This window comes from Cavia porcellus, unplaced genomic scaffold (assembly GCF_034190915.1).
Source record: "Cavia porcellus strain 051 isolate PalLab524CR breed Dunkin Hartley unplaced genomic scaffold, mCavPor4.1 scaffold_7, whole genome shotgun sequence".
NCBI lineage: Eukaryota > Metazoa > Chordata > Mammalia > Rodentia > Caviidae > Cavia > Cavia porcellus.
The window spans coordinates 93,653,024-93,666,121 of NW_026947490.1; the positions used below are offsets into that span (position 1 = coordinate 93,653,024).

The window sequence follows — 13,098 nt, forward strand, 5'->3', positions numbered from 1 at the left end:
CCCTACTCTGTGTTCCTCTTTGTCCTTTATTCATCTAAATTGGTTGAGATGAGAGATTTTTACCAAGTTAAATTTCTGGAAGCAATGTGAGGTTAAGGAAATAAATTGTGGCCCCTGCAGCAGTGTAGCAAGAAAAGTGATCTGGAGGAAACGATTTGCATGGTCTGGTCAGTGGCTGCTGCTGTATTCTAGGCGCAGGGGGCTGCAGGACAGTTGTGGTGGGGCAGACACAGGACACCACCAAGTGGAGTTCCTGACTCCTGGGCCTCTTTTCCTGACCTCTTAACGCTCTGGAGGGCGCTTGGGGAAGTAAAGGCTGCTAGGATACATCAACAGACCTACTTCTGGACCATTATTCTCTGGGTTTTAATAACTCTGACAGCAACCTGTCACCAGTCAAGATTGCTAATGCTGTGACTCAGAGGCCCAAAGGAAAAACGGACGAGGCGGCCCCGTGATGTGACCAAATCTCAAGAGGACCACAAAGCCACTTCAGCACCTGCCTAGCTCCCCTAGGGCTGCTTTATTTTATTCTCAACAAATCTGGGTGGGACAAACAGAACTCCAGATGATCTTGACAAATGAATGACTGAGGGAAGAAAGTTCAGAAATGCTTTCAGCCAGACTGCTTTTGAGACAGGGTCTGCCTGGTCAGCTGCGAACTGCCAACTGAGCCAGACTCTTGGGACAAATCACAGTGGAGCGGCACAGCTACAACTCTATGCAAGTGGCACAAAAGGGAGCAGAGAAAAAAAACCACAAGAACGACCAACTTCTTTATGATGTAAAAAGAATTATTTTGCTTGTGTCAGAGTTAACCCATACCATAAAGATAAAAATCACAACTTACGAGAAATTCCTTTCCTACTAGACCCAAGATAACATTTTTTCCCCAAAGATACAACTATACTTTTAGAACTGTATTTTAATTCAGTTTAAAATTTACATCAGCTATGCATTTACATAGCTATGCATTTTATATTTTTTCTTATCTGCACTGTGTCCTTGTATCTACAGACCAAAGGCTGATCTAAAGTTTGTATGTGTGGTTCTATTTTATTAATCAACTTAGAATGACAGTCGTTCCTGCCCTAGAACAGAGAATCAGAACACAGGATTAATGAAAGTGCAGTTCTAGGCATTTTATATTTTTCTTTTATTTCTGATCACTGAGTTTCCTCTTTTATTCCATTAAGTAATTTTGGCTATCATACAGCCTGTGTAACTTACAAAACACAGCATTATATTTCTACTTCCCAAACGAAACTCAAGGTCACTCTGATTTTAGTAGGCAGCAGTGGCGAAATGACTCACCTGGAGACAGAAAGGAAGTGAACTGGTAGAAGATCTCTGTGTCTTTCTTCTGGCCACTGTACCCCACGACGCTGCCGACATCAAGTGGGAAGGTCTTGAGGAGAGCACCTGTGGCCAGGTCGTGCAGCTGCAGGACGTTCTTCACATCGTGGAGGTAGCACAAGACCAGAAAGTTTGACCTGACACATGCTACCCATTCTGGAAACAGAAGAAGGGGGAAAATCTAACATCAACTGAAAATGAGTGCAAATTCTACACTGAGCTACGTAGCAATGAGGCTTACCAAGTCATTTTACGATAGGTTTTAATCATTCATTAATTTCAGCTAAGTCCTTTCCTGAATGATTGGAGATATTATGTTCAGGAGAAACAAACATTCTCCACCTGGAGCCAGGGCTCTTGATGGTCTAGGTAATTTGTGGGATATAATTAGGCTGCTGATACAGTTTGAATAAATGTCTCCTGATGGTCCATGTGTGGGAGGCTTGGGCCCCAGCCTGAGAAGCTAATGGGAGGTGGCAGAACCTTTAAGAGGTGGGACATGGTGGAAGAAGCCCGGTCATCACGGGTGTGGCCTTGAAGGGGATCCTGGGATCCCAGTCACAGCCTATTCTATCTCTTTTTGCTTTTGTTTTTCAGTGACTGCGAGGTGAGCAGCTTTCTCGTATCATAGTGTGCTACTTCACTGAGGCCCCAAAAAGCAGCAGGGCAACCAACCACGAGCTGAAGTCCACAAACTGTCAGCCAAAAGAAACCTTTCATTTTAAGTTGGTCTTTTGTTACAATGGCAGAAAAGCTACCTGTTACACTTTCCTACATATTTTCTAGTTCATACCATGCTACAGGAGATAGGAAGTGCTTGTTCCTCCGACTGAGAGCTAAAAAGAGAGAGAAGACAGAAAGAGCAGGGCTTCCGAAGACTTAAGTATCCTCTGAAGCAAGGAAGGAAAACCCCACGGGCGTGTCAGGGGCGGAGCTAAAGGGGCGGGCTGAATGACCTACGGGCAGTTGATTGGGGGAGTGTCCGCGCATGTGCAAAAGTTGGAGGCCAACTTCCGGGTTGGCGAGAAAGCGGAAGTCAGTGCTGCAGTGAGGCCACGTTGACCAGCAGATGGGAAAACACCATCAGAAAGAAAAACGAAAGCAAAATCATGATTTATGTTTGCCAGAGTGATTTGGAAAAAGTGTATTTAGGACTTGGTGTATAGTAGCAGATGAGGTCACTTGTGTCCTTGAAATAGCAATCATAAAAATACAGGTAGTAGATGTTGATGAGAGTAAAGGTGGTTGGCTGAGGACCCAAAACAAGAGTCCCTAAGCAAGCACTGAATTGTGCAAATTTGGCCTTGAATACAAAGGTGTGCAAATCTGGGGTGAGGGTGGGGTGGTCTCAGAGGGGTTATCAGGGAAAAGATAGCTTTTCAGGGAAACAGGCGATAGAAGAACAGGTGAGTCAAGAATGGAAGGGTACACTGAGGAAACAGGAAAGACTATGACTGAAGGGAGGAAGACTGGTAAAGTGAACAAGGTGAGAGATCCATTTTCAGAAGAAAAAGCTTTTAAATTCAGGGAGGGGTGCTAGAGGTTATCTGACAGCGCATTTAGAGACCCAGATATAGGGGAGTTTATCAGTCTTCACTGTCAGTTGGAACAGAAAGATGCCAAAAGTAAAGAGAAGATCAAAGGATTTTTGTATGTGACAGCTGGACACACAAGACCACGAGTCTATAGAAACCTGGAGGGATCTGAGTATAAACACTGTTGTGTCCTATGATAAAGCCTGGGCAGAAAGGGAGAGAAATTATAGGCAGTTCCTAAGAATGGCCGGGACCTGAGGACCAGGGGGATATGGGAAGGGAGGCAGAGAACTGAGTTCTCCTCAATGCCCAGGGCGGCAACCTACAGCAACAGCGCTGAGAGGCCGGGCTCAGAGAGCAGAGATGACTTGAGGGGATGCAGGTAAGAGGGGCACCGAGGGCAGGTACAGAGGCTGGGGTGAGGCATGGACACAGGGAGGGCCACTGTACCAGATAGAAGAGAGGGCTGGGTTGCAGGTAACAGCCCAACATGTTAGAAAGACTAACATGGGTGTCTTTCCTAACACTGCTTATTTTTCATAACCAAGAAACTAGCAGTTAACTTTACTATGTGGTCAGTTATTTACAGGAACAGAGTACTGGCCAAGGGGAACTCAGGATCACCAGCACCTGTCTTGGTTCTGAGACAACTACCATAGTAAACTCTTCCAAAAGTAAAGATACAAAGAATGCTTCCAAGCAATGTTAACTTTCTCATTCTCTAAAACAGTGTGTGTGTGTGAACAGCATCTCAATCAAGCAATATATTTCACACAGCTTAATGTTCTAAAGACAAAAAAGTATGGGAGAAAATTGAAGTAAATTATAGCCGTCAAAGAATAATCAATCTGTGTTAACCACAAGTACACCAGAATTATAAAACAGATAAAGTGAATAATAAATGGACAAGGAGATTTGTGGGCTGTCATTAATAAAAGCTCCGACTTTATAGCTGTACTTTATGACTCATCTCTAGTTTTTATTCTCAAAAGGGCATTCTGTATTAATGATATATAGCAAATTCAACTATACTTCTCTTAGAGTTGATGAGCTCTACTGAATATTATTAAAGGTTTCCCTTTTCTAGTCTAAAGAATATATAACCTTTCAGAAGGAAGGTTATGAAAATGTATCAACCCCTCCCCCCAAAATCTCCAAGCATCAATTTGCATTTTGTTAGATCTACAAATGAGAAAGGACATTACTTTAAGGCATAATTTGCTCCTCCCTTTCAGCTTTAAATGGAAGAAAATTCCAATGCCTTAGGAAGAAATATTTACACTATCCATGGTGGCTCCCTCTATAAGGATCAAGGTTCCAACCTGACATGCATCTGAAAAGTACCAGGGTCCTCACCTGAAGACACGTGCCATCCAAGTCTCATTTGGATGCATCAACACGTGTGTTTGATGGAGGTGGAGCGCACAGCTGAGGCTGACACTCAGGAGATCCTGAGCTGGCTATCCTGGACTATAGAAGACATTCCTGCTGCAGGGTGGTGGGAAGCTATCAGGCTGTCAGTGGGACTATGAAGATGATTAAGGAAATGTTCCAAACCTGTTCCATGGCTCATTCCTTCCTCCAAGTGCATAAACGGGTCAGACAGTGACAAAGGTTTTTAGGAGACAAGACGGTTCCTTGGAAAGAGCCCCTGCTATCTGTGAGTCTCCCTCCCTGCTGGGAATGACTGACCCCAACCTGAGAGTCATGAAGGACTGGCCCCTGAGTGAAACCTGAGGAAAGATGTGGACAATGACAGAGATCTGGAAAATAGGAGGAGGCCAGCTGAGGAACTGAAGCAGCACCTAGGACAGGCAGTTGCCTCGGGGCTGCAGAAGGCTTCGGCAGGGAAAAGCAGGCAGGGCAGGTCGTCTTGGGTCCTGTCCAGTACAACCGGCTAGTGGGGCTCCACAGCTCAGCCCTACAATAGGCTGCAGGGGAGCAGTCACATTCTTGGGGGCTGCAAACTTACAGGAAACTAATGCCCTTTCAAAGCCAAAGGAACTACAGAGACAAGGGCCTGGAGGGAAGTGTCCAAAGGGACCTGTGACTGAGTCACAGCTGTCATCATCTGCTGACCACTCCAAGTAATGCCAGCTCTAAATACCCAGTAGGCACAGAGAATACATTGCTCTAAGCTAGGGAGGAAGAGTTCCTTACTGGTCCAGGTCGTGAACCAACCCAGCTGCTTTAATTCACTGAAGAACTCACTGGAGGAGTGCTTTTGTTGAGCTAGGGCCACTCGCAGGCTGGTATGTGTTTCCCCCAATTATGTACCAGGTACCTGTGCATTTCTGAATGGCCCTAGATTTCATCCTCATTAACTCATTGGCAGACGTTCACCACCACCACCAAGTAAACTCATGGACGATACCGATGGTCCCTGTCATGTACAAAAGCTGCAAAATCAGTCTTATTCTAATCCAATTCAGCTCTAGGACAATAATTTATAAAGCAGCATGTCAACTTTGGAAAAATCAGAGAAAATGGATAAAAGGGCCCTGAAGGCACCATCAAACACATGGATAGGAAAGTGCAGTTCCTGAGAGGGTAATGTAGTTTAGTATACAAAGCAAAGACTGCAAGGGTTTCATTTGTTATTCCTTTTTTTTTTTTTTGTACTGGGGCTTGAACTCAGGACTTCCTGCCTAAAAGGCAGGCGCTTATGCCACTGAGCTAAATCCCCAGCCCTTGAAATGGTTTTCAATTATGTCTGACATTAGTCTATTCTGTAAATTCATCCTCAGGTCTACAATAGGTAGACAGACGCAAATGTTACTCAAAAGCTTAAAGCTAAGGCTTATGAATCTAAAGGGTTTTAAGAATAAAACATCAGTGATTATTATCACATTATAAGTATACAAAGACAACTGCTGTTTGTTTAAAAACAGAAAACAAGTTCCTTTTAAAGTCTGAATCCACAGCTTCACCACTATATAAAGACCCTGCATTTCCACACGATGAGGTACTAAGTTACAATGTCACCAAGCAAAGACGAGGATGCGCGATTTAGACATCTCAGTGCTGATCACAGAAGGTCAAATGTTCTTCAGCTTGGGATCAGTTGCCAGAGACTGAGATGGACCAACTTGTTCGCTCTCTCACCAAAAAGAAAAACACAATTTTCAAGTGACCTGTCAGCTTACCTAAGACATCTTTCTCATGCTCAGGAACAAGCACTTTCCACTTAGACTCTTCAGGGTCCGTGAAGTCGATGTTGATCAGCCGATAGTTGGGAGACAGGCGATTGGTCTTGAACGTGAACACGGACCCCTCATTGGTCACATAGTCATACTCTCCTTCAAAGTTGTCAATCAGTTTTACCCACTTCAGGATTCCTGGCAAGAGACCAAGCATTCCCGTCACCTTGCAGATCTTAAAAACTGGTGTAGTTTCTATGTAGAGAGGGAGGTAGAGCTTTTTCATCACTAAGTGGAGAATGTATTTGGAAACTCTAAGGTATGAGAAACAGCAAGGACCAGTTGAGGATGACTTAGTTTTGAAAAGATGCACAAGTGACCCTAAAAACACTGGCACTATGGGGAAACGAATGACCTCTCCCCTGGGTCACTGCCCCCCTGCAATCTGCTAAATACTCCCCCATCTGAGTGTGTCAGATCTGAGCACCACTCTCTACTTACTTCTACCACACCATGCCAAGTCTGTCTCTCTCCTGTCCCACAGCAGTGGTTCTCAAACGGGAACCACTGACCTTTTGTCCCCATAGGACTTCTGAAAGTGTCTAGAGACATTTTGGGGGTTGTCACTGGCATTAGTGGGTAGACATCAGAGATGCTGTTAAACACGCCATGCAGGACAGTAAGCAGCAGGCAGCTCAGGACACCACAGCACAATCTCAGAAGACTTGGGCTCCAGCACTGACTTTCTGCCTAGTCTTTGCACTGCCATGCTTGATTTTTCTCAGTATAGCAGCCACTACAATGTCTTAATACCATGCTTGACTTAGTCCATGTTGGAGCCCTCAGTAACTTTCAATCACTTCCTCCTGACTCTTTGCATAAAACCCAGACCCTCACTGGTCCTGAGTGTGACAGTCCTTCCTTAAGTAGCCAATTTTAGGTTGTCCCAACTCTGGCCTCACCTCTTGTTCTTTGTGGCACTGGCCTTTGTTCAGTTCTGTAAAATGTGCTTCTGGGCCACATCATGGGCCATATCCTAGGCCCAGCCCACTCTCAGGTGGACCAGCCTCTGCTGATCGGCGGCCAGCTCACTCCGCATAGCACTCCTCTCAAAACCCAGCTCTGTATCTATCTGTTTATTATTTAGCTTTTTACTTTATTAGTACATGTGTGCAGCACATGATGTTTACATTCTTCATGTGGAGTTGGTTTATTACATATTTTAATTCCATTCTTCATCTCCTTTCTCTCCCTTTCCTCTCCCCTCCCTCAATTTCTTGATCACCACACTCTGCATGGAAAGAAGAGCATGTACTTCAAAGGAAAAAATCTGCACTAAAAGAAAGAACATCCTCCACTTCTTTATTCCTTAGAACTAGTCTGGAGATGGTCACAGTTAAGAACTGCTATTAAATATATTTACTATCATCAGCACTGAAAGGCTCACTACACACTGTCAATATTTAAGCACTCCCCTAAACTCACTGGCAAGACATTTCTCTCACAGTATATCTTCCATAGATGTTCCGAGAACATCTCAAATATTTTATAAAGCAAAATGTCTTACAACTTCTAAACTACTGAAAGCCAATGCCCGATCTTAAGGACTCTCCAGTCATTTCCTACCCCAGATGTCACAGTCACTGTGAACTGACACTAAAATAGTCACATTGCTATGTTAGCTGGGTTCATTTATATTCCTTGTAACTTTCATGAGTTCTTTACACTCATTATCTCATTTATGTCCACAGCATATCTTAATACAATTTGTTGAATCTAACTTATTAGGACAAATACAATTCTGTCACAGACAGTGAGGGTTGGGGATGTAGTTCACTGGCAGAATAATTGCTGTGCATGTGTGAGGACCTCCTGGATTTGACCTCTGATACCGAGAGAAAAAAAAAAAAAAAAAAAAAGAAAAACAGGAGGAGGAGAAAGAGGAAATAAGACTAAGAGAAGAGGAGAGGAGACAGGGAGTTTGTTCTGTTTTGGATGAATCTGGATTAAAACCCAAGCTCTCGGGTTGGGGACGGAGTTCAGTGGTACAGGATCTGTGTAGCACACACAAAGCCCTCAGATCCTCGACCCAGCACACACCTAAATTACTCAACTCTCCCACAAAGTTGTACGGCCTTGAGCAATTTCTTTATTCCCTGCTAAACCTCATTTTTCTCAACTAGAAACTAAGAATACAAAGAAAATATGAAAACTATTATAGAAGTGACTCCTAGTGCCTACCCCAGAATAAACTTGCACTGAAAGTATTTCAAGGAGTTGAAAATAAGTCTAGTAAGATCACTATTTTAAAAAACTCCAGCTATCCTACATTTTAGCAATAATAGGTTAAAAAATGTGTGGGGAGGACCTCACTTTCAGGAGGAGCAAACTTAACAGATAACCAGTAATGCATCTAACATGATGGTAGAGTCAATATGAAAACATCTAAATTCTAAGAAATTTTAAAGATAAAAACAAATGAACCTTCATAAGTAGAAACACCTACCATGTCTCTGCATGGGAAGACCAATATTTCAAAGGTGCAAACAAGCCCAGAGGAAATGAATACAATCCATACAATACTGATGGAAATCTAAATTTCAGGGAATTTGACTTCTACAATTCACCCGGAAGAATAAGTCAGTCAACTCATTTCTACTGACACTGTACCCTCCCCTCAGGAGGTCATCACTGGCCTGACTTCCATGGGAATATCCTCAATTTTCTTCGTAATTTTTCTGCCTATATTTGCATCTATACATACTACATTCAACATCATTTTTGAACTTTATAGATGTTAAATCATATAACACATGCTCTTTTGCATACAACTTGTACTTTTTTTACGGGACTTCTTTGGAAGACTATTCATTGTTTGGTTACTCATACTGACTTTTGGCTTATTGTGCTCAAAGAATACACCTAATATTTCAGTGCTTTTGCACTTGTTGAGAAAAGCTTTATGGTCTAAAATTTTAACCGTTCTCTATGTAACTACAAAGAACATGTATCTTGTAATCATTAGGTATGTAATGTTAAATACACCTCTCAGGTCATTTGTGAATTACACTGTTCAAACCTTCTGGGTATGCGGATATATTTTTTGCCATTTGTTCTATCACAGCAAAGTTCTGTTAAAAATTGTCCTCCAATTGTGGATTTGTCTATTTTTACTTGTATGTCTGTTCATTTTTGCTCCTTATGTTTTAAAATTGTGCTATTGAACATATTGGTATTGAAAAATATCAAATTGGCATTTTAAAAAACTGACTTTATGATTATTAAGTTTTATTGCTAATAATGCTTTAAGGTCTACTTTGATAGAGAAACATCATTCCCATGGTAACATCTTAAATCAACTATAAATCATTTTCTCATTATTTCTGTGAAGTCTTCCCGTCAGTTTTTCTCACTGGTTTGTCCTGATTCAAAGTTTATCATTTCTGGAAGGAATTTGTTCTTCATGTCTAATAACTCCTGGACTCCCACTCTCGGTGAGCTCTATTTTAGGTCTTTTTAAACTGAGATCCTACTTTATTAACTCTCTTCAACTGTGTCTAATGTGTTTGATAGCTGAACTTCTGATCATGATCGTATTGTTTACTCCTGCATGTTTTACTCAGTCCCTTTCCCGATCTGTTACATTACTTAGTTCTAAAAGTGTACTGAACACTCTGTTGTGCTTCTTTCTTATCTTGGCCAATTTCCTTGTCTGATTTTGCTTTTGCCATACCACTGATCTCCCATGACACACTCTACGTGGGACTTTTGCAGGCCTGGGTTTAAGTGGCAGCCTCCAGGGAAGCCCGGCAGTCGGCTCTGCTTGTCTCCTGGAATACAACCAACCAACAGCACTTAAAATTAAACTTTGGGACTTCACAAGGGCAATCACGTCAACCAGCATCCTTGAAGGTCAGTGTGAAGGTCAGTGTGTCTCAGGTTTTAAGAGAAAAATTCCACAGCCTGTCTCTCCAGGCTCCTCCAGGCAGGTTCCTTACTAGACACCCCACATACTGTAGCCTTACCACGGGAATGCTGACTTTAACAATCACCTCTCCCTTGAGTGTGCTTCTGTAAGATTCCTCCACCAGGGAGAACCTGGACTCTTATTAGCCACCTACCTCACCCCAGCAAAAACACCCAGTACAATCCAGCTTCCCCTTCAGGATTCCTGCTTTCAATCTATGTTTGGTCTCTATGATTTCTTTTCTTCTGTGCCTAATTAGCAACATATTTAGAAAGATGCTCTATAAATGTTACATACCATTTCAGTTGTTTCATTTGGGAGGTTATTCAGAGTGTGTAAGCTGCCAACACCCCAGAAACAGAATCTGTACAATTAAGTCTCATAAAAGGTTAACTACATCTGAGTTACAATTATATATATATTTTTCAATGACAAACAGCAAACCTCAAAAGACTACTCACCAGGTGATCCACTAAAAAGGTAACTGCATCTTACTTTACATAAAACACAGCTTTACAAAAACTATTTCTTAAAAAGAATAAAAACCTAAGTAAGTCATTACCTTGAAATGCAAAATTTGAAGACAATCAAAGACATTTGTTGATAAGAAAGAAGAAAGAATTTTTCTGGGCTGTGACATTTGTAGACACAAAATCTTGGCTCAGTGAAATGTCAGGTCCCTTAAATATTTGCCCTATTATAAAGCATTTCCTGATGCGAAACCTTTATTTTGCCAAGTAACCATGTTATGGTTTCTGCCTGAAAAGGTCTCTTGCCCAGGGGTATTTATCATGACCCTTCCCCACCCAAAGTGACCACAGCATGCACCAGAGGGAAAACACAGCAGCGATTTCTAAAGCTCTGCTGCACACACAAGCGAGCCTAAAACTGTGGGACCAAGTAACTGACTTCCACTGGGTAACAAAATTTTAAAAAGTTTCTGAACTTTCTGTCACCAAATGCCAAACCATTAACCTTAGCCACACTGTGGTCAGAAGGTCATTCAGAATCAGGAATGTTGCTTGATTTAAATCTACTCATAAAATTTGAAAAGCAGTTCAAAACATAGGCCTCTGCAGGGCAGCATTACTGACGTGGAGGCTCACGGAATCTTTGTGCTCTGCTGAATCCTTCCCCTGGCCTCTGGTAGAGAAGTCATTCACAGGAAAAGGTATTTCAGCTGGATAACAGGGCTGATTCATTTTTGCTACCCACAAGTGAGGCCTCTGTTGATTTAAATGGAAAATGGGAAAATTACTTTTTTAAAAGGAGGCTTGGCTTAACTCCTCAACCCATTCACTTTTTGCTCGTTTGCTCTGAGGTTGGTTTGTCTGGGAGTGGTGTTATTCATTGCAAAGCCAGCAGAATTCAATTCCCAAACCTCTCCAACAGCAAAGTTGAAACGGCTTTTTATAAACCTGCTTCTTGGCAGGGACTGCTGGTTTACTGAGTGAGATTGGCTTACAATAAACCCTCTTGTGCACTTCCTACAGCAAAGACATACTTCATTTCTTTCTTTGGAAATCATCAATGATATTAACTCCATTTCACAGAGAATGTGGTGCACACCTTCTAACAATAGGAACTCAGGTGCTTTTATAGTTCACAGAAGCCACACGGCTTCCCATGTTGTGGAGACAACAGACACAAGGCTTGGTCATGTAGCAGAGCCCAGAGGGACACAGGCAGCCAGGGGACACAGGCAGCCGTCCCCTGGGCCAAAGAGCTTCCTCTCACTTCCTTCAACCCCATGACAATGGCTAGAGCACAGGCTGGGGAATCACACCGGCCTGGACTGGTAACTTTAAATGCCACTGGGCTCACAGCCTTGGTTTCCCGGGTAGGAGAGAGTGATCTGTGTCCCTGAGAGGTTGCTGAGAAGAGTGAATGAAACAGCCTGACACACAGGAAATGCCACATACACAAACCCAGTGTCCTTTGACAAGAATTAACTGAATATGATGCCTCTGAACTGAGCACTTTGCTAAGAGTAAAATCTTAAAAACTAATTGGCATCATCTATGTCCACTTTCCTCGCAAAAGTCCTTATAGCACTCATTTTAAAATTAATATAAGGAACAAGCAAACAAACAAAAAACAAAACCCCGAGAATGCAGCTCAGTGCAAGAGGCCCTGTATTAATATCTCTACTATTATTTTTCTGAAAGAAAAATAGCACAAGTACTAATTTTAACAGTGATTGTTTGTCTTTTACATCAAATTTCATATTTTATTTATTTTCCTGGTCTTTCAGGGCTCCGATTCTTTTCCTTTGTTCTACTGCATTCTCCCTCTGAAACATATAACTACTTTCTACCAACTTCCTCGTTTCTCACAGAAGCTCTCCTGCCCTATCGGGCAGGCTTTGAACTTTCAGTTAACTCTGCTGGCCTCTGGATAACTCCGTTGCTCACAGTACTCACTGGTATGTCCCCCTTCCCAGTGCTCCCCAAGAATGCCGGCCCCACTAGGAATGAACAATGGAGCAGCAGCACCTCTGCTCCAAGAATATGAGGCTTCCCCCTTCCGTCAGGCAGCGATGGCTCACTGAACAGTTACCTGTCTGATAAATGCTGAGTTTCCTTTTAAGGCTATGTGTTGTGAGCAGTAAGGGTTAATTTATGTAGGAGAAAGCTAATTTTTTTAATGACATGAAAGGATTAAATACAACGTATTAAAAACTTCAATCTAAAATGATCAAACTTGCAGAAGAAAAAGCTTAGTGAAAGTGTGAGCAAAGTACACTGTGCTCAGATTTGCAAAACCAGTAAGTCACCCACCTTTTCTCCCCAAACCTTGCAAAGATTCTGTAACCCGAGCAGAGCAGAGACTATCAAGGGTCTGCCCAGGGACACTGCCTGGGAGAATGATGTAAGTTACTAGCTAGCAACAACGATGTCAAACCCGCCGTTCTCTCCATATAACAAGTGCTTTTGAAGGATTCTATTTCAAAATCTGACATAATTTCAAATCTATTCAGAATGAGGTCAGCTCCTTTTCTGCCACTAACTATCCAATAAAGTAGCTGACCTACAGAAAAATGAAAGGATCCGAAAGAAAAGTAAACACACACAAGAAAGGAAAGGGAGAAGAGGAAGGG

General features: G+C 42.4%; 1 protein-coding gene across 1 annotated transcript in view; it reads right to left on the reverse strand.

Annotated features, from left to right (window-relative positions):
* Positions 1-13,098, reverse strand: part of Prep (prolyl endopeptidase) — a 113,674-nt gene that overhangs the window by 45,309 nt on the left and 55,267 nt on the right. The window contains exons 8-9 of the mRNA XM_003466028.5: positions 6,038-6,229; positions 1,315-1,512 (exon numbers count right to left, since the gene is read on the reverse strand). Coding sequence (XP_003466076.1) covers positions 1,315-1,512; positions 6,038-6,229 — 390 coding nt within the window. The remainder of the gene's footprint in view (positions 1-1,314; positions 1,513-6,037; positions 6,230-13,098) is intronic.